At 43.4% G+C, this 22,393-nt stretch overlaps 1 protein-coding gene across 1 annotated transcript in view; it reads left to right on the top strand.

Moving 5' to 3' along the window:
• MACO1 (macoilin 1) overlaps nt 1–22,393 on the top strand; it is an 86,856-nt gene that overhangs the window by 32,666 nt on the left and 31,797 nt on the right. The window contains exons 2-3 of the mRNA XM_040424464.1: nt 13,036–13,177; nt 16,440–16,566. Coding sequence (XP_040280398.1) covers nt 13,036–13,177; nt 16,440–16,566 — 269 coding nt within the window. The remainder of the gene's footprint in view (nt 1–13,035; nt 13,178–16,439; nt 16,567–22,393) is intronic.

The following is a 22,393-nucleotide window of genomic DNA, read 5'->3' as shown; positions in this document are numbered from 1 at the left end:
AGACCTAACTCAGTATGGAACCATGACTCCACTGGAATGGTCCTCCACTGCGACAGATGTCATCGGTAGTGCTAAAGATAAATTAGGAAAGCACAATATGTTAAACAGGGGAATGACAGACAAGGGATTAAAAACACGGGACCTGGGATGAGCAGAGAGACCCCAAGAAGACTCAAAAACAGGGAACGTTATTAAGGACATCCACCACGGGATGTATCAATTATAAAAAATTGTATAATGTGTATAATTGGCTGCAACCTGTGTAAATGTAGCTTTGTTCATCAGAAACATTAACTTACAGGTTACTTTACTTAGTTGCACAGCCAGTATTCTGTATATGCGATACGGAACAGAAACGGAAACACAACGGATCCGTGAAAAACGGACCGCAAAACACTGAAAAAGCCATACGGTCGTGTGCATTAGCCCTTAGTGTAAGGGGTGTGTATGTTGTGTTTTCACACGTGAAGGGGCTTGTAATAAGTTTGAAATAAAATTTAGAAGAAGAGTTGTAAAAGTCTTCTGCACAAAAAAGTATTTTCTGCAACAAAAATAAACTTGCAGTGGAAACTGAGCAGACACAATCAGTAATGGACACTGGTGCTCAGTGGTTGCAAAATGCATCTACTGCAGGTCTTTTTTTTTTTTTTTTTTCACACCCAAAAAAATAAATAAAAATCAAATATGCAGATGCTACTAAGCACTGATAGGTGCTCTGCAGCACGCACGCACACAGATCGTGTGTGCGTGCAAAAACTAGTATAAAAATGCACTACAGGGCTCTGCAAAATGCATGCACGCAGATGGTGTGTTCCTGCAAAAACCTAAACTCGCACTAACTGAAATAGATATAGATATATATTATATATATATATTCAGGGGTGTGGAAATTTTTAAAAAAACTACTTGTCGAAGGACTAAAGTGGGGGCTCAATCTACTTGTCCCTCATGACCATCTACTTGTCCTGAACTTATATTAACGTTATACTGTATGGGGGTGGGGGCCACAAGGCGATGTTATGCTGTATGGGGTGGGGGCCACAAGGAGACGTTATATTGTATGGGGGTGGGGGCCACAGGGTGACGTTATATTGTATGGGGGTGGGGGCCACAGGGTGACGTTATACTGTGCGGGGGCAGCCGCTTGGTGACGTTATACTGTATGGGGCACTAGGGCAGCCCCAAGGTGACGTTATACTGTATGGGGGCAAGAGGGAGACGTTATAGTTTATCAAGTGCCACGTGCAGTGCAGATTGCAGGCAGGGCCAGAGCCTCAGAAGACAGACAGCACAACCTTTATTTCTGACACCCCTGCAGATGAGCGTTCCTCCCGGAGCCTGTCCACATCGCAGCTCCCGACCTGACCTGCAAGCGCTGACTGGGGTCACATAGCATTATACTGATTTATGATGCTATGTAACCCTTACAGTTCTGTAATCTATTGGATAACACTGACATAATGCTGTCAGTGTTATCCAACACATTCCAGAACATATAACATATATATATCTCCTGAGAAGCCAATTTGATCCTAAAGGGTAAATTTACCCTGTAATCTAAACTCTGTGTCATCTGTCACTTTTCTTATCTCTCTGCTCCTGTCCCTTAACCTTATCACTGCTGCAACAAAAGCATCAGCACAGCCTCAGTGTAACCTGTTCTAGCCTCTGACTCAGTGTAATGTAAACTGTTCTACAGTCGGACTAACGGCTCTTTTAACTCAATTAATCGGATCTTTAGATTCTTTTAACTTGTGACTCATTCGATTCATTTCTATTCTAACTCCCTGTACAGACGGCTCAGAGCTGCTAGTGCTTGCCTTGCCTCAGCTCTGATTGGTTGGTGGGCGGGGAGGGGAGGGGCTGGCAGAAGCAGCTTCCACTCTAGGATCAGATTACACTCCTCCCGAGTCCCTCCCCTCCCTGCTGCCAGCGTCTCTGCTATTGTGTGCTGTGACTGAACTGAGCCGACGATGCAAGGGCAGGCTGACATAGATGTAGGAGCGGTCAGCTCGCGGCAAGCATATGACCGCTCCTATTACTGCCCAACCGACATGTCCCTGCTACTTGCCCGCACAGGGCTAAACAACTATACAAACTACTTGCCCGGCGCCCGGAACTGCATGTCCCGGGCGTCGGGCGATAGGAATTCCACACCCCTGTGTGTATATGTGTGTGTGTGTGTGTGTGTGTGTGTATGTGTGTGTGTGTATATATATATATATATATATATATATATATATATATATATATATATATATATATATATATATATATATATAATATAATATCTCTATCTATTTAGTGAAAAAATAGAGCAGCACTCCAAAGTAGCAGTAAAAAAAATTGTATCTTTATTCAACCATTTCGGCTCCAACCTGAAGCCTATTCACCTATGGGTGAATAAAGATACAATTTTTTTACTGCTACTTTGGAGTGCTGCTCTATTTTTTTCACTATACATTTGGGTAAGCTTTTCCCTTTTTTTTTTTTTTTTTGGGAGATTCCCAAAAAATGCATTAGCCGATAGAAGCTTGGTCACATGACCCTTATCAGCCTATAGAAGCTCTCAGGTCCTTCAGCCTCCACATGCAGTTTTACTCCAGGTTTCCATAACAACCCAGCCATTTTTCTTCACTGCTGTAGGTGAGCTTTTAAAGGAAATCTGTCACCACGGTAATCACTATTGAAGTAAAGCCATGGCCTAATAGCACTTAGTACCTTATTTCAAGATGTGCCTTTGTTCCAGCAATAGATGTTTTTTTTATCCTCTGAAAATCCACTTTATTAGGTATGCAAATGAGGCAGTAAGGTGCCCAGAGGGGCGTCACTCTTGCAGGAAGGAGCCCAGACACGCTCTCTGCCACAATGTGTCCACCCTCAAAAGACTTAAAACCCCGCCCCCAGGTCCCGCTAACCCAGACCCCAGAATAATTATTTACTTCATGGCTCTTTAGTGGACAGTTTAGTATAATAGACCTATGTACTGTTAGATTTGCATTATGCACTTTATACTTTGTACTGTATCTGATTTGTACTCTGTTCTTATAGCTTGGGCTGGTTATATGTACTAGACACCTATTTGGGGTTATGTCACATAGTATATACATTTCCAGCCTCGATATGTTGAGTGATTAGTGGTGTCCCATGTCGTGCAGTGTGTTTTTCATCCACCACGATATTGTCTTATCTGTATTTTATCGTATTTTGTCTTGTGTAGAGACTATAATAAAGCTTATATTTACTACTATTTGTGCTAGCCCCATTTCCCTTTTTTGGTGTCTTACTTCACGTGCAGGCTTGGCACGGGTACTCACTTCTGTGAGTCATTTATTGGTGTATATATAGAGGTGGGAGGGAGGGTGACTTTCTCCCTACAGCTTACACTCAGACAGCACAGTGCTGCTGTCTGAGTAAGCTGTTCAAAAGGACACACCCCCTATCTGGTTAGGCCATGCCCCTCCCACTCCTCAGCCGACCGAGAGAGAAGTTGAATTTTACCTTCATTTTTTCAATCTCAGTCTGCTGAGGAGTGGGAGGGGCATGGCCTAACCGGATAGGGGGCGTGTCCTTTTGAACAGCTTACTCTAAGACAGCAGTCACTCTCCCTCCCTCCTCTGCAGCTGACAGAAGTTGATTTTTACCTTTTTTTTTTTTTTTTTTTTTAAGTCAGCTGCAGAGGTGGGAGGGAGGGTGACTTTCTCCCTACAGCTTACACTCAGACAGTACTGTTCTGCTGTCTTAGAGTGGGGTGTTCAAAAGGGCATGCCCCCAATCCAGTAAAGGCCACTGTTAAGGGGCGGGCCCCTGTGGAGGTTGCTGTCAAGGGGGTGGTATGCTGTGAAAGTCACTGTTAAAGGGGAAAGCTGCTGTAAAGGTCAAATTTAAAGGGGTGGGCTGCTGTGGAGATCCAAGTTTTAAGGGACGGGGCACTGTGGAGGGGTCAGTGTTAAGGGGTGGGGGGGGGGGCTGTGGCGGTCACTGTTTTAGTGTTTATCTTTTAACGACACACAAACCTTAAATGAAATAGATTAAATATACCCAAGTGAAGCCGGGTCCTTCAGCTAATATATAACTTCTTCTTTTTTTTTTTTTTTTTTTTTTTTTTTTTTTTTTTTTTTTTTTAACAAAATAAATGAATAATTTGCCAAAAAATCAGCACAAATAATCCGCAGGTGCTGATCAGGCAGGTACACACTGAACAGTACTTGGCGGTCACAGCTCGCACGCAGAAAAAGTGGTGCTGGAAAAATTGTAAAAAAAAAAAGGGTGGTTTATGGATCTGGAACAGCTGCAAATGAAGAAAAATCTCTGCAGCTATTACAGATCTTCTGTCTTCTTTTCAGCAGGAAAGGGGTTTAAATCGCTGTGGTGTGCACCACAAGTCCCAGCAAGCCAACAAGCAGCACAGAACCTCTGCTTGCAGTCACCAGCTAGAAAGGTTCTGCCTCTTCCTGAGTGGCTACAGCGCTGCCATTGGCTGGAGCGTTGTTCCAGCCAATTGCAGTGCTGGCAGGGGACCCAAAACACTGGTGTCCGCTGCCTCACCTCGGAGGTGACGATGCTGATTTGTTTAGCACCTGCCACCTCCTCCCGACCCTCCCCGTTGCCTCTGACAGCTTTCTGCGCTGCAATGTGCCGGTCTCATTGATCGGCCAATCGCAGCTTGCTGCTGAAAGGGGGCGATGCAACACCATGCTGCCCTTACCCGGCATGGCTGCCTGCCAGTAAGAGCAGGCATGGTGCCGCGACTCCAACCCCCCTTTGATCGTTCCCAAGAGCCCCGCGGACCTTGCGGCGTATATGTACAGTGCTGGGCGTTATGGGGTTAAACGCTGTTGCGATAAAGTTTTGTTGAAAGTGGCATTTCTACGCCACGCTCTCCACTTTCTAAAAAGGGGATGGGGCCAACAGGGCCGGCACATTTATCTTCCTTTACACCAGCTTTCTGGTGTAAATGAAGACTGACATCTACCGTGGCTAGGAGCTGCCATAGATTACAGTTTAGGCACATGGACTGCAGAGGATGTGACTAATTTATGACTGGCCATGCGTGTCGCCATAAATTAGGTTCATCCTCCGGCAGTGCAGGGGATATCAAGACTGGCACCGTGAATTCCAATATAAAATCACCTGTTTCTGACTTTTCTCTTTACCGAAGCAGTCTTGTAATGTAGCCTTGTGAGGCTCTAGATTATCCGATAATTCTGTGCTCATCTAGAAGCAATTTTTCTTCTTTATGGAGGTTGTGTATGTCAGACATCTATTACATCCCATTCATAAGAAAATCAGTAAACCTCCTGTTTCCCTTATATTTGCCTTTTAAATCAGGCAATAGGCTGAAAATCTCCTGTTCCAGCATGTATAAGAAAATATATGCGGTGGATGTATCACCTTTTCCTACTTCTCAGATTTCTGCCGAGTAGTATTCAAAATGAGGTGCTTTATCATCCTCTTCAGAGGAGACACTACTACTACTTTTTGTGTGCCGTTACCATCTGTGTACAAGGGGCAGAAATTGCTCTACTTAAGGAATGAAGAGAACTACTGGCATATCAATTTCTGTAATACAACTTAAAGGGGTTCTCCGGGAATTAAAGGGGTTGGCCACCATAAGTATAAAAAAACAATAAAGTGCCCTGGACAATAACTAAAGCCAAGAGGTATTTGTATCATGACAGATAGGGATGTCCCGATACCTGTACTCGTGCAAATGTCGCCGATACCTTAAGGGCCCAGATCAGCGGTGGTGGCGGCTTGTCCCATCTTCTTCTGGGCGGCGGTGGCGCTGCGCCCAGCTGATCGGCGTGTGGGCGGGACTTCTTTGCGACGGTGATTTAAGTCCCATGCGGTTTCATGTCGACTATCCACCTGGGGACGTGCTGGCTCGGCAGCGGCAGGAGGAGGCCGCCCCTGGCTGGGGTTCTGGATATTACCCTCAGGGAGTCAGGGGATTGCAAGAAGCTGGGCCGGAGGTGGAAAGATGGCAGGAGCTGCCGGAGCCCAGGTACTGCAGTCCATTCTTTTGTCTGCCAGCCACATCTGAGTCTGAGAAAGCTGGGTGACCAATATGGCCGCCTCTCATCCAGAGCAGGAGTGGGAAGAGCTGGCATTGAGAACTTCAGGGAAAGTGGGTGACAACCCCTGTGACTGCTGTGATGCTGTCTGCTGTGGTTGTCACCAAGGATCTACCAGACTGGGACCACTCCTACAGTCTGTGAATACTCAGTCGCCTTCATTATGCTAGCGTCGGATCTGCCTGCCGGATCCATCAAAATGTATACCAACTGATGGCATTTGTCAGATGGATCAGGATCCTGATCAGTCTTACAAATGCATTGACATGCCGGATCCGCCTTTCCGGTGTCATCCGCATAAACGGATCTGGCATTTCTTTTTTTTTCTAATTTTTTGCGGTCTGACTGCAATGCCGGATCCGTTTTGCCGGAACACTGCCACTGGGAAGAAGTTAAAGCCACTTCCTCCCAGGTGCATCTGCATGGGAAGGATTGCAGCAGGCCAGGTGGGTACAGTGCATGAAATGGAGGAGAAATTCTGTTAATTTCTCTCCATTTCATGTTAAAACAGACAAACAATGAATAATAAAATAAGGTTGGGGGGGGGGGGGAGAAATGGGTATATAATAGTGATCCCCAACCAGTGTGCCTCCAGCTGTTGCAAAACTACACCTCCCAGCATGCCCGCACTGCCAAAGGCTGTCCGGGCATGCTGGGAGTTGTAGTTTTGTCACTTTTGCAACAGCTGGAGGCATGCTGGTTGGGAAACACTGGCCCATTCTCTCCCTTCATGTGCCCATTCCCCTCCTTTATATGCCAGTGTTTCCCAACCAGTGTGCCTCTAGCTGTTGCAAAACTACACCTCCCAGCATGCCCGGACAGCCTTTGGCTGGGAGTTGTAGTTTTGCAACAGCTGGAGGCCCATTGGTTGGGAAACACTGTTATATGCCCATTTATTAACCCTTGTGCAAAAGGAAAAGTAAAGCAGTTGTCCATAGCAACCAAATTCCAGCTTTAATTTTTTTCATTGCTATCAGCAACTGCGCCGCTGTTTCTTTGTACAAGGTTTGTAAATTAAATTAGAATTTGCTGTAAAAACATTACCACACCATAATTGGTATCGGTGAGTACTTAAATAAAAGTATCGGTACTCGTACTCAGTCTTAAAAAAATGGTATCGGGACATCCCTAATGACAGATATACTGTGTATATAACATTTTTCTACTGCATTCAGCATAGCATGCTCACGTTGATGAGAGGCTGTGTGGGCGGAGCATCTTCAAAGGGAAAGTAAAAATCCCAGCATGCATCACAGCAAGCATCTTCAGAGGAGCAGTCACATGACATCTCTGCCTACTTGTGATGCCATAGTGACAACAGCACCTCAGGTGTCATCTCATCAGTCCTTCAGTCAAATAACTACATAGAGAAATCAAAATAATGATAGCAATCCTACTCCCAACATTGAATAAAAGGTTAATATATACTGCTCAAAAAAATAAAGGGAACACAAAAATAACACATCCTAGATCTGAATTAATTAAATATTCTTCTGAAATACTTTGTTCTTTACATAGTTGAATGTGCTGACAACAAAATCACACAAAAATAAAAAAAATGAAAATCAAATTTTTCAACCCATGGAGGTCTGGATTTGGAGTCACACTCAAAATTAAAGTGGAAAAACACACTACAGGCTGATCCAACTTTGATGTAATGTCCTTTAAAACAAGTCAAAATGAGGCTCAGTAGTGTGTGTGGCCTCCACGTGCCTGTATGACCTCCCTACAACGCCTGTGCATGCTCCTGATGAGGTGGCGGACGGTCTCCTGAGGGATCTCCTCCCAGACCTGGACAAAAGCATCTGCCAACTCCTGGACAGTCTGTGGTGCACCAGCATATGGTCTCACAAGGGGTCTGAGGATCTCATCTCGGTACCTAATGGCAGTCAGGCTACCTCTGGCGAGCACATGGAGGGCTGTGTGGCCCTCCAAAGAAATGCCACCCCACACCATTACTGACCCAATGCCAAACCGGTCATGCTGGAGGATGTTGCAGGCAGCAGAACGTTCTCCACGGCGTCTCCAGACTCTGTCACGTCTGTCACATGTGCTCAGTGTGAACCTGCTTTCATCTGTCAAGAGCACAGGGCGCCAGTGTCGAATTTGCCAATCTTGGTGTTCTCTGGCAATGCCAAACGTTCTGCACGGTGTTGGGCTGTAAGCACAACCCCCACCTGTGGATGTCGGGCCCTCATATCACCCTCATGGAGTCTGTTTCTGACCGTTTGAGCAGACACATGCACATTTGTGGCCTGCTGGAGGTCATTTTGCAGGGCTCTGGCAGTGCTCCTCCTGTTCCTCCTTGCACAAAGGCGGAGGTAGCGGTCCTGCTGCTGGGTTGTTGCCCTCCTACGGCCTCCTCCACGTCTCCTGATGTACGGGCCTGTCTCCTGGTAGCGCCTCCATGCTCTGGACACTACGCTGACAGATACAGCAAACCTTCTTGCCACAGCTCGCAGTGATGTGCCATCCTGGATAAGCTGCACTACCTGTGCCACTTGTGTGGGTTGTAGACTCCGTCTCATGCTACCACTAGAGTGAAAGCACCGCCAGCATTCAAAAGTGACCAAAACATCAGCCAGGAAGCATAGGAACTGAGAAGTGGTCTGTGGTTACCACCTGCAGAACCACTCCTTTATTGGGGGTGTCTTGCTAATTGCCTATAATTTCCACCTGTTGTCTATCCCATTTGCAGAACAGCATGTGAAATTGATTGTCACTCAGTGTTGCTTCCTAAGTGGACAGTTTGATTTCACAGAAGTGTGATTGACTTGGAGTTACATTGTGTTGTTTAAATGTTCCCTTTATTTTTTTTGAGCAGTGTGTGTGTGTGTGTGTGTGTGTGTATGTGTGTGTGTGTGTGTGTGTGTGTATATGTATATATATATATATATAAGAAAAAAAGATGAGCAGCACACACTTTGCAGAGGTGCAATCCCTTGGGTAGATCACGGACTTGATCCAATAAGATATATATATATAGAAGAATCCAAGGCAGCACACGAATAACGGTGAAAAAAAGTGGTGTTTATTCCCACATGTGCAGACAGCAACGTTTCAGCTCTCTCAATGGAGCCTTTGTCAAGCCTGGCTTGACAAAGGCTCCATTGAGAGAGCTGAAACGTTGCTGTCTGCACATGTGGGAATAAACACCACTTTTTTTCACCGTTATTCGTGTGCTGCCTTGGATTCTTATATATATATATATATATATATATATATATATATATATATATATATATATATATAATTATATTATATTATATTAATCATCATTTACCGTATCTATTTACATCTGTATATCGATCGTGGTGGAAGGTGTGTATATCTCGCCCAGATACCTTAGCTGGATGAGATTGCTTTAACAACTGCAGCTTTCTGGATTTCAGTTAAGTGTAGTTTGCTGAGACAGGTTTGTTTAGATTCTGTTCTGGGTTTCTGCTGTTTTAAAGAGACCCAGGGCTAATGTCTGTGATTGACCATAATGCCAATCGCAGACAGATGCCATGGTCTTTTGTAACCACAGCATCTGAGGTGGCTTTCCCTGAGACTGCTCCACCACATATAGTGGTCTGCAATGCACAGGTACCAGCCGAGTGCAGGCAGTTTGCAGATGTGGACCCATTCACTTCAATGGGTCTGCGATCCGCAAGATACGTTCCGCACCACAAAACGATAGAACACGTTCTATTTTTTTGCTGTGCAGAAGCACGGCGAGAAATCCTTTTGGAAGCACTTTGTACTGCTTTCGTGGGCTTCTGATCCCTGCCTCCGCTCCATACCACTCTGTATCTTGCAGATTGCAGACCCATTCAAGTCAAAGGGATGTTTGCTGTCCGCAATGCAGGAACAGGGCACACACATTCCAAAATAAAGATAAATATAAAGTAAAAATATAAATTCTTTGGCACCCCTACTTTAAAAAAAAAAAAAGCTCACTATTAAAATATGTATCACATAGGGTGGACGGTATAACTGAAAAAAAAAAAAATCAAAAATGGCCAATTTTGACTTTTCATTGCTTTATAAAAAAATAAAAAAAAAATTTAAACTGATCAAAAACCCACTCACCCACACACTCCAAAGTGGTATAAATAATAAAACTACAGATCACAAAAATGAGCCCTCAGTCACCAACGTAGACCTAATTCTAAAACCGAAATGGGGATCAGAATATAGAGATGCAAAGAAATATATATATATAGTTTTTTTAATTATTTCAGTATTAAAGGGGAAAAAATTGCACATGTGGCATCGCTGTAATTACACTGTGGCAGATTTATTTATTTTTTACATTACACCCCATCTGGATTTTACAGCTTTACACCACATCAAATTCAAAAGTAGATGGTGCCAATAGAAAATACTATTTGTCCCGCAAAAAAAAAAACACTCCCTCCTACAGCGTTTTGGAAAATTATAAAAGTTATGGCTCTGGGAAGGCCAAAAGTAAAAATTGGAAAATGGCCCTGTCCTGAAGGGGGTTAAAGGGGTTGTCATTCCATATATATTCATGACCTATCAACAAGATAGGTCATCAATATCTGATCGGCAGGGGTCCGACTCGCGGCACCCCGCTGATCAGCTGTGTGAAGAGGAGGCGCAGCTTCCTGGTCATTACATTACACTACACTATGTGTTGTCTCCTCTGGAGCAGAGATGTAGTATAATTACAAGCACTGGCTCCATTCACCTGAATGGAGTGAGTACTTTTATTACACTGCACTTGCAAGACGACAAGCAGTGTAATCAAGAGGAAGCAGCACTCGCATGGCGCACTGCCCCCTCTTCATCCAGCTGATTGGCGGGGATGCCGGTTGTCAGGCCCCCACCGATCAGATACTGATGACCTATCCTGAGAATGTCATCAATAGATCTGGATGGTTTAAACATATATAAAATTTTTTTTTTTTTAAAAGGTATATTTATATCAGAGAGAGAGAGTTAGTAACATCTAGGTTCTGCCCACTTTTTGTTAGCCCCCCCCCCAAGATCTATTAAATGCATACTGTATGCAGGGGCTTAGGAGGGTTTATGGAAGAGAACTTCATGGAAGTGCTTGTCCACTAGCTGCTCATCTCTTATAGACTCCGGAGTAATCACTGACAGGAGCAGACTCTGCATGCTCTGCTCTTACAGGTGAGGGAGAAGAGCGCAGGTAGACTTCACAGATCTGGCATGGACAAGCTTGTTGTGAAGCTCCTCCATGTCGCGTGCAACCATGGACTGATTCGGCTGCAGGGCAGAGAGGGCTCAGGGGGCGTTGCTTCCGATTATTAAAAAAAACAGGCAGATCTGCTTAAAGGGAATCTGTCACTAGCATATTAGCAAATATTTTTTTTTTATGAATCTATGTGTAATAAAGTACCTTATTTTCATATGTCTTGTTCTTTTTATTCTGTCTTGTCATTTCTTCAAAAAAACGCTTTTTATGATATTCAAATGAAGCTGTAAGGAGCCCAGAGGGGCGTTATTCTTTGTCCACGGTGCCCAGGAACGCCCCTCTGAAGTGCCATGCCCGCCTAAATTTGAAAACTAATAACTCCTCCAAGTTCGCCTAAATCGAGGCTAAGTGCTCCCCCCCCCCCCAGCGCCGCACTCTGCGGCAAACACCCCCGATCCTCCTCTCGCCTGCAACCGAAATCCCGCGCAGGCGCAGTGCCTGCGATTTAGCTGGCTGAGGAAACAGCGAACACGTCACTGGGATCGGCGCATGCCCAGTGACGCTGTTGAAGCTGTTGCCCTCAGTCGTCCTATCATCGCGCAGGCAATCGCCGGCACTGCGCCTGCGCGGGATTTCGGTTGCAGGCGAGAGGAGGATCGGGGGTGTTTGCCGCAGAGCGCGGCGCTGGGGGGAGCACTTAGCTTCGCCTCTGGGAGGAGTTATTAGTTTTCAAATTTAGGCGGGCACGGCACTTCAGAGGGGCGTTCCTGGGCACCATGGACAAAGAATAACGCCCATCTGGGCTCCTTACAGCTTCATTTGAATATCATAAAAAGCGTTTTTTTGAGGAAATGACAAGACACAGAATAAAAAGAACAAGACATATGGAAATAAGGTACTTTATTACACATGGATTCATAAAAAAAAAAATGCTAATATGCTAGTGACAGATTCCCTTTAATGACGTATATTAGAAAATGAACTTTTTCCCTGCCTCCCACACAGTAGTAGCAAATACATGGAGAGTGGCCAACACCTTTAAGAAAATGAAAATACGTAAATATTACTTTATTATAAATAGATTCCCAAATACCTTTTCATTAGTTATAATGGCTTGTTTTGTCTAGGGAGCATTGATTAGGAGAAACAAAATGGCCGCTGTCCTATAAGTGTACACAAAACCTGTCCTAATCATACAGCAGGACAAGTTACTTCACAACACTGAGGTAAAGAGCTGCCTCATCCTCCTCTCATACTTGTCAGGAATTATGATCCTGAATACAGATGAGAAGATCTTCAGCTGAATCTCTGTAGGAATGGAGTTCCTAATACGGTCACCTTTGTTACCTTTGTATACAAAGTGCCAGACTCGGTGTTAATCTTTTAGAATGTAAGTTTTATTACCACTTGTTTATAGTCGGCACGCATTAAAAGATTACCTAAGTCGGTCATGCTGAGCTATGCATAATCCCCAAAAAGTCTTTGCAGTAAACTATTTTCAGATTTACATTTGATCTTTACAGCTTTTAATTCATACATGTGTGCAGGAATCAGTATTGAAGGATTTAGTATTTCCCCGTAACCCTGTTAAAACGTCATTTCTTACAGCAATGCTTGTTTCCTGCTGCTGTTTTTCTGTGTACCGTAATTGGTGCCTCTATGTATTGGTGCACTATGTACTAAAAATCCTATGTATCTGAGAATGCACCTGGAAATTTGTGCCTGGTGCACACTGGCCTAGGGTCTGTTTTCTGTCATATTAAAAGAATAATCTGTTTCTTGTCCTTTCAGTACCTTTCTGTATCTGAAGTTCCTCGTTGTCTGGGCGCTTGTGTTGCTGGCGGACTTTGTACTGGAGTTTAGATTTGAGTACCTGTGGCCTTTTTGGCTGTTCATCAGAAGTGTATACGACTCCTTCAGATACCAAGGCTTGGTATGTATGTTAAGCTGTTTAAACTTTTTAATGTATCATGTTTAAAGGATCATTAAACCAAGAAATGAAAGATTAAAGTTAACAGTTCAAGCCCCGGGGAGGGGGGGGGGGGGGGGGGTTGGGCTGCCATTTGTCATACAACCAGACGCATGATGGTGATTTTAGGTGAAGGAGGGGCATGGCTGAGCTCCTGGGACACAGAGAAAATGTCTTTATATATTTTTCAGTACAGAGAGACTGAGAGAGAATAGGGAAGCAATATGCAGGCTGCATGTGGCCCCTATGCCGCACACTGTGCACCTCTAAATAAGCACGAACATGGAAACTGCACTACAAATTAAAATATTTATTTTTTTAAATGGGTTTAAGGGGTTATCCAAAATTATTTCAGACCTCAGAGTGGCCGACCCATGGTTCCCACTGCTGGGTGCAGGCTCTATTGCTCCCTGACTGGCTCTTCATTTCCTTTGTGCATTGATATCGACATACTGTTGATGGAGAGTGGTGGCGTGCAAGTCACTGCAGAAGCCAATTGCTGGCCGCGGAGGTGACCATTTGTCTCGATGCAAAGGGAGCAGGTCACCACTGCGGCCAGCCTGCAGCAGTCATGTGCAACATGGCCAACAGGATGTTGATATCAGTACACCAGGGAGATGAAGAGTCAGCCATGGAGTATTAGAGACCAAACCCAGTGGCAGGGACCAGATATGTATGATCATCAGTCACTCTGTGGTCTGATATTATGTTGGATAACCCATTTAAAGGAGCAAATTTAGGATTTTTTTTATTTTATTTTTTTTCGCACGAGTGCAAAACCTTTTAAGGCCTATTTGGTACCCAGACCCAAACTCGGACTTCACAGAAGTTCGGGTTATGGTTAGGTGTTGTGTGGATTTTATTTTCCCTTATAACATGGTTATAAGGGGAAAATAATAGCATTCTTAATACAGAAGTAAAATAGTGATGGAGGGGTTAAAAAAAAAAAAAAAAAAAATTCAACTCCCCTTAATCCACTTGTTTGCGTAGCCCGGCTTGTCTTCTGTCTTCTTCTTTGGGGAAAAGGACCATGGTGATGGATCATGTGATGAGCACAGTGAAGTCGCCACAGGTTCTTTTCCTCAAAGTAGAAGAAAAGAGAAGCCGGGTTGCACGAACAAGTGGATTAAGGTGAGTTAAATTATTTTATTTTTTTTAACCCCTTCATCACTATTTTACTAAGCATTCTGTATTAAGAATGCTATTTTCCCTTATAACCATGTTATAAGGGAAAATAATGATCAGGTCCCCATCCCGATCGTCTCCTAGTAACTATGCGTGAAAATCGCAACGCATTCGCGCCTTCTTGCGGATGCTTGTGATTTTCACGCAGCCCCATTCACTTCTATGGGGCCTACGTTGCAATAAAAAGGCACAAAATGAAGCATGCTGCGATTTTCACGCAACGCACAAGTGATGCGTGAAAATCGCCACTCATGTGCACAGCCCCATAGAAATGAATGGGTCCGGATTCAGTGCGGGTGCAATGCGTTCACCTCACGCATTGCACTCGTGCGGAAATCTCTCCCGTGTGAAAGAGGCCTAAGACTAGCCTTACATGACCCACCTTTGCTTGAGATTCAGCTCATGGACTGATGTCCTGAAATCTTCCTTTTAGAATTTGCTGGAATAGTTCAGAATTCCTTGTTCCATCAATGATGGCAAGCTGTTTGGGACTAAATGCAGCAAAACAGGCCCAAACCATGATACTACCACTACTGTTTAGGTTTTTATGCTTCAATACAATATTTTTCTTTCTCCATACATAATACTTCTCATTTAAATCAAAAAGTTCTGTTTTGGTGTCATCACTCCACAAGCCATTGATCCAGTAGTCTACTGGCTTGTCCTGGTGATCTTTAGCAAACTACAGATGAGAGCAGCAGTGTCCCCCTGATGGACTCCTGAACATTAGCTAATGTATGAAAGGCCTTTAGTTGCTTAGAGGTTACCTTGGGTTCCTTTGTGACCTGGACTATAACGCACCTTGCTTTTGGAATGATCTTTGTTGGTCAACCACTTCTGGGGAGGGTACCAATGGTCTTGAATCACTCTTTAGTTACCTTTTTCCAGCTTGAAGAGCATCAGCAATTCTTCTTTTGAGGTCCTCGGAAATCTTTGTTCGTGCCATGATACACTTCCATAAACGTGTAGTGAAGATCAGACTTTGATAGATCCCTGTTCTTCAATAAAAACAGGTCACCCCCTCACCCCTGATTTAGTTTGTTGAACAACATGGGGTATGCTACTGTAAAAGCACCCATTGTCTATTCAGTCACAAATGCATTATTGACATTGGGCAGTTTATGGACTGTTCAGCTTAGCTCAAACTTGGTGTCTAACTCCCTTCATCCTAACGGTGTGCAGTCTGGACTGTATTCCTTTCAGTGGTGTTGTTATGGCACATAAAATAGCACTATACTTTCTAACATTATTAACAACTATTCACTGATCCCAAGGGGCCCAGTTCAAACCATTAAAGGAAGTCTCCTTAACACCTAAAGTGTGTCAGGTCTTATGTATCTAGTGGCGTGTGTGAGGCCAATAAAGGCGAACCACGTGTTTAGATGGGCTGTGCACTAACATTTTGACCATATGGTGAGTTTTTATCATGGATTTGTACTTTGTTACAATGCCTCCACATTTTCTTGTGTTTTACACAAATATGGTGGTTATTTGTCCCTGTATTTTGCTACTTTATCGAGCTTTCCAGTATTTTTGACAGCAATAATTACCACAAACCTGATGAACCCCCTTTAGCCATGACCATAAGTGTGAACAGAACCTTAAACGGTTTCCCAAAATCAAGTTATCACCTATCCATAGTGTAGGTTAAACTCCTGAGAGCCTCACCAGTAACAAGAATGGGGGCAAATGTCTCCTCCTCATCCCCACCCCCAAAAAAGTAGTATTCTTGGGAGATACGATGAACTGTTGGCTTACTGATGTATCAATTTCCAAGCTCCCTTTAGTCCCTGAAGAGGAAGGAATGAGGAGGAGCTGCTAAAAGGAGAAAGGGGCATTTGTCTCTGATAAGATATATACAAAGTTTCTTGTATTCACCTGTACTATTGATAAAGTTAATTAAAAGTACAGTGACTGTACTTTTTCTATATATGTTACTGGATATATACTGTTGCTGTTGGGATAGATTCTAAATGTTTTAATCCCTTTTCTATTGTCTTTCCATAATCTAACTGCTCCTTTCTTCTGTTTTTTGTTTCAGGCCTTCTCAGTATTTTTTGTATGTGTAGCATTCACATCAGATATAATATGTCTCCTATTTATACCAGTGCAATGGCTATTTTTTGCAGCAAGTACCTATGTTTGGGTACAATATGTGTGGCACACAGGTAAGCTCTATTTGTTGAGTTGGCATAAATGTGTAGTTTTTCTACATGGGTTGTGTTTATATTTATTTATATATGAGCACCCATAGAAGGGCAAGTACTACGGAGAAAAGCTACTTCCTTGGGCCAGCTTAAAGAATACATTAAGGCTACTTTCACACTAGCGTTGTTTAACCACCTCCGGACCGCCTAACGCAGGATCGCGTTCCGGAGGTGGCAGCCCTGCGCACAGTCACGCATATATGCGTCATCTCGCGAGACGCGAGATTTCCTGTGAACGCGCGCACACAGGCGCGCGCGCTCACAGGAACGGGAGGTAAGAGAGTTGATCTCCAGCCTGCCAGCGGCGATCGTTCGCTGGCAGGCTGGAGATGTGTTTTTTTTAACCCCTAACAGGTATATTAGACGCTGTTTTGATAACAGCGTCTAATATACCTGCTACCTGGTCCTCTGGTGGTCCCCTTTGTTTGGATCGACCACCAGAGGACACAGGTAGCTCAGTAAAGTCCCACCAAGCACCACTACACTACACTACACCCCCCCCCAGTCACTTATTAACCCCTTATTAGCCCCTGATCACCCCATATAGACTCCCTGATCACCCCCCTGTCATTGATTACCCCCCTGTCATTGATCAACCCCCTGTAAAGCTCCATAAGACGTCCGCATGATTTTTACGGATCCACTGATAGATGGATCGGATCCGCAAAACGCATCCGGACGTCTGAATGAAACCTTACAGGGGCATGATCAATGACTGTGGTTATCACCCCATATAGACTCCCTGATCACCCCCCTGTCATTGATTACCCCCCTGTAAAGCTCCATTCAGATGTCCGCATGATTTTTACGGATGCACTGATAGATGGATCGGATCCGCAAAACGCATCCGGACGTCTGAATGAAGCCTTACAGGGGCATGATCAATGACTGTGGTTATCACCCCATATAGACTCCCTGATCACCCCCCTGTCATTGATTACCCCCCTGTAAAGCTCCATTCAGATGTCCGCATGATTTTTACGGATGCACTGATAGATGGATCGGATCCGCAAAACGCATACGGACGTCTGAATGAAGCCTTACAGGGGCGTGATCAATCACCTGTGGTTATCACCCCATATAGACTCCCTGATCACCCCCCCTGTCATTGATCACCCCCCCCTGTCATTGATCACCCCCCCCTGTCATTGATCACCCCCCCTGTCATTGATCACCCCCCCTGTCATTGATCACCCCTCTGTAAGGCTCCATTCAGACATTTTCTTTATACCAGGGCAGTATAAATACCCCACATGTGACCCCATTTCGGAAAGAAGACACCCCCAGGTATTCCGTGAGGGGCATATTGAGTCCATGAAAGATTGAAATTTTTGTCCCAAGTTAGCGGAACGGGAGACTTAGTGAGAAAAAAATTAAAAATATCAATTTCCGCTAACTTGTGCCAAAAAAAATAAATTTCTATGAACTCGCCATGCCCCTCATTGAATACCTTGGGGTGTCTTCTTTCCAAAATGGGGTCACATGTGGGGTATTTATACTGCCCTGGCATTCTAGGGGCCCCAAAGCGTGAGAAGAAGTCTGGTATCCAAATGTCTAAAAATGCCCTCCTAAAAGGACTTTGGGCACCTTTGCGCATCTAGGCTGCAAAAAAGTGTCACACATCTGGTATCGCCGTACTCAGGAGAAGTTGGGGAATGTGTTTTGGGGTGTCATTTTACATATACCCATGCTGGGTGAGAGAAATATCTTGGTCAAATGCCAACTTTGTATAAAAAAATGGGAAAAGTTGTCTTTTGCCAAGATATTTCTCTCACCCAGCATGGGTATATGTAAAATGACACCCCAAAACACATTCCCCCAACTTCTCCTGAATACGGCGATACCACATGTGTGACACTTTTTTGCAGCCTAGGTGGGCAAAGGGGCCCATATTCCAAAGAGCACCTTTAGGATTTCACAGGTCATTTACCTACTTACCACACATTAGGGCCCCTGGAAAATGCCAGGGCAGTATAACTACCCCACAAGTGACCCCATTTTGGAAAGAAGACACCCCAAGGTATTCCGTGAGGGGCATGGCGAGTTCCTAGAAATTTTTATTTTTTGTCACAAGTTAGTGGAAAATGCTGATTTTTTTTTTTTATTTTTTTTTTTTTTTCATACAAAGTCTCATATTCCACTAACTTGTGACAAAAAATAAAAACTTCTATGAACTCACTATGCCCATCAGCGAATACCTTGGGGTGTCTTCTTTCCAAAATGGGGTCACTTGTGGGGTAGTTATACTGCCCTGGCATTCTAGGGGCCCAAATGTGTGGTAAGGAGTTTGAAATCAAATTCTGTAAAAAATGACCTGTGAAATCCGAAAGGTGCTCTTTGGAATATGGGCCCCTTTGCCCACCTAGGCTGCAAAAAAGTGTCACACATCTGGTATCTCCGTACTCAGGAGAAGTTGGGGAATGTGTTTTGGGGTGTCTTTTTACATATACCCATGCTGGGTGAGAGAAATATCTTGGCAAAAGACAACTTTTCCAATTTTTTTATACAAAGTTGGCATTTGACCAAGATATTTATCTCACCCAGCATCGGTATATGTAAAATGACACCCCAAAACACATTCCTCAACTTCTCCTGAATACAGAGATACCAGATGTGTGACACTTTTTTGCAGCCTAGGTGGGCAAAGGGGCCCATATTCCAAAGAGCACCTTTCGGATTTCACTCGTCATTTTTTACAGAATTTGATTTCAAACTCCTTACCACACATTTGGGCCCCTAGAATGCCAGGGCAGTATAACTAGCCCACAAGTGACCCCATTTTGGAAAGAAGAGACCCCAAGGTATTTCGTGATGGGCATAGTGAGTTCATAGAAGTTTTTATTTTTTGTCACAAGTTAGTGGAATATGAGACTTTGTAAGAAAGAAAAAAAAAAAAAAAAAAAAATCATCATTTTCCGCTAACTTGTGACAAAAAATAAAAAGTTCTATGAACTCACTATGCCCATCAGCGAATACCTTAGGGTGTGTACTTTCCGAAATGGGGTCATTTGTGGGGTGTTTGTACTGTCTGGCCATTGTAGAACCTCAGGAAACATGACAGGTGCTCAGAAGGTCAGAGCTGCTTCAAAAAGCGGAAATTCACATTTTTGTACCATAGTTTGTAAACGCTATAACTTTTACCCAAAGCATTTTTTTTTTTTACCCAAACATTTTTTTTTTATCAAAGACATGTAGAACAAAAAATTTAGAGCAAAATTTATATATGGATGTAGTTTTTTTTGCAAAATTTTACAACTGAAAGTGAAAAATGTCATTTTTTTGCAAAAAAAATCGTTAAATTTCAATTAATAACAAAAAAAGTAAAAATGTCAGCAGCAATGAAATACCACCAAATGAAAGCTCTATTAGTGAGAAAAAAAGGAGGTAAAATTCATTTGGGTGGTAAGTTGCATGACCGAGCAATAAACAGTGAAAGTAGTGTAGGTCAGAAGTGTAAAAAGTGGCCTGGTCATTCAAGGTGTTTAAGCACTGGGGGCTGAGGTGGTTAAATCCGGCGTTCAATTCAGACACCAGAACTGCCCGCCGGATCCGGAAAAACGTGTGAAAACGGATTACATTTGAATCCTGATCAGGATTTTGATCACAATGAAAAAATGCATTGGAAAAAACGGATCCGCCATTTATGGACTTTTAACTTTTTTTTTTTTCCCATTTTTCGGGTTTAACATGCAAAAGCCGGATCCGGTTTGACCGAACACACGGCACCAGATCCGGCGTTAATGCAAGTCAATGGGAAAAAGACTGTATCCGGCGTTCAGTCAAAGTGTTCTGGATTTTTGGCCGGAGGTAAAAATACGACATGCTACGGTTTTCTGAAAAGCCTGATCAGTCAAAAAGACTGAACTGAAGACATCCTGAGGCATCCTGAACGGATTACTCTCCATTCAGAATGCATTAGGATAAAACTGATCAGTTCTTTTCCGGATTTGAGCCCCTGGGACGGAACTCAGCGCCGGAAAAGAAAAACGTTAGTGTGAAAGTACCCTAAAGAGGACCTGACCTCTCATTTAGTAAATGTGTTCTTCCTGAAATAACCATTCTGGAACAGCTTTTCTTATTGTTCTGCATTATGCCATTCCTCTTATTCTTCATAGAAATCTGTAAATAAACTGACAACTGGGTGTTATTAGTTGCATGTGTGTCCGTACACATTGACGCTGATCAGTCAGTGCTGTCTGTATAGGGACACACCACTTTGACAATGGGAATGGTAACACCCATAAACCCATTACTCATAAATATCTGTAACAGTTGGAAGAAAAGATGCTTCAGAATTGTAATTTCTTGAGGAATGCAAGCATTTACTAAAACTGACATGTCATGATTGCCGAGCAGATATATTTGTGCATAAATGCTGTTCCGGGCAGGCCTCCAGTTACTTGTGCAGAAGTAATTGTCTTACAATGGTTTGACAGTTTACAGGCTGCCTTGCTTAACAGATCAGCAGATCGTGTGTTGGAAATTATTCTTCTTATTATTTTTTTCGTTTTTTGTGTAAATTGGAAACTCTACTGGATGGGTCATAAGTACTTACATCTTCACTAATTAGTTTTTTATTTTTTCATGTTGCTCTGGCTTCTAAATTTTTAGGATTTCTCACCCAGTGGGCATTCCCTTGTGCCGTAGACACTCCGCTATTGCTATGTGATTGCTGTCCTAATGTGTATTCACCTCAGCAGGTAGTATACTGCACTGCTGCGACTCTGCAGTGCAGTGTAAAAGCCATGCAACGAAAAATCTGCACTGCAAAACCGTAGTAGTTCCCAGTAAAAGGTGTGCTGTCTTGTGCAGATGGTTTATGACTTGTTAATCCTCCTTTTCTCCCTGCGGCTGAGATGGCTCTTGTCAATCATTGCAGTCTGCAGTGTAACATCTTGGGATGCAGTTGCTGGATGAATCGCTAGAGAGACCGGCCTATGAGCTCATTCAGACGAGCAATGGTCACATCCATGTTGTGTCAAAGTGTAGAAGGGAAAAATTCACAAAGACATTGCAGTGAACATTGCAGTGAACCATCATAGTCAGTGGCCAACTCGCATGTCTGATTTTCCTCACAGACCATCAGTCTCTGCAGAGAGTATGGCAGCATGCTCTATTTTGGTCCAATGTTTGTGCTAAGCTCGCCTGTTGTGTCAGTGGATACTTGATAAAAACTGGCAGCACACAGTGGCCAGAACAGTTACATTGCTTATTTTAATATTTTAATCTGCGAGAAACTGAGACTAGTATGCCACTGAGCTTCATATTAATATAAATAAAAAAAATAAAAAAATATATATATATATATATATATATACATACATACACAGAAAACTGAGTGTACGTATGTACAGTATGTATGTCCGCTAAACAAATCTGCACTGTCACATTTGCAATCACTAAATTTGGCACACAGGTACATCAGGTGTTCGGGAATGTTTTAGACCGCGTCTCAGCTCTCTAGCGCATACCATTCCTGAGATATTCCCAAAAAAATGCATTAGCCAATAGAAGCCTGGTCACATGACCCTTATCAGCCATTAGAAGCTCGCAGGCCCTTAGTCTCCACATACAGTTTTTCCTGAAAAGCTAGTTGCAGATATGAGACTGGCTTCCTATTTTTCTAGTTCTAGCTTTCTTTCATTTTTGGAAAGAAAGCTGTAATGCACGTTTTCCACATGTGGGTCTCGCTCATGAACTGCAAAATATTTTGGTTTGCTAGATTCAAAAATTCAAGATGAATTCTGTATTGATACAATTGATTTTCTCCTCTCTAGTATGTTTATAC

Source organism: Bufo bufo, chromosome 3, assembly GCF_905171765.1.
Source record: "Bufo bufo chromosome 3, aBufBuf1.1, whole genome shotgun sequence".
NCBI lineage: Eukaryota > Metazoa > Chordata > Amphibia > Anura > Bufonidae > Bufo > Bufo bufo.
Note: the sequence above shows the minus strand (reverse complement) of the source record. Positions and strands in the feature narration are given on the sequence as shown.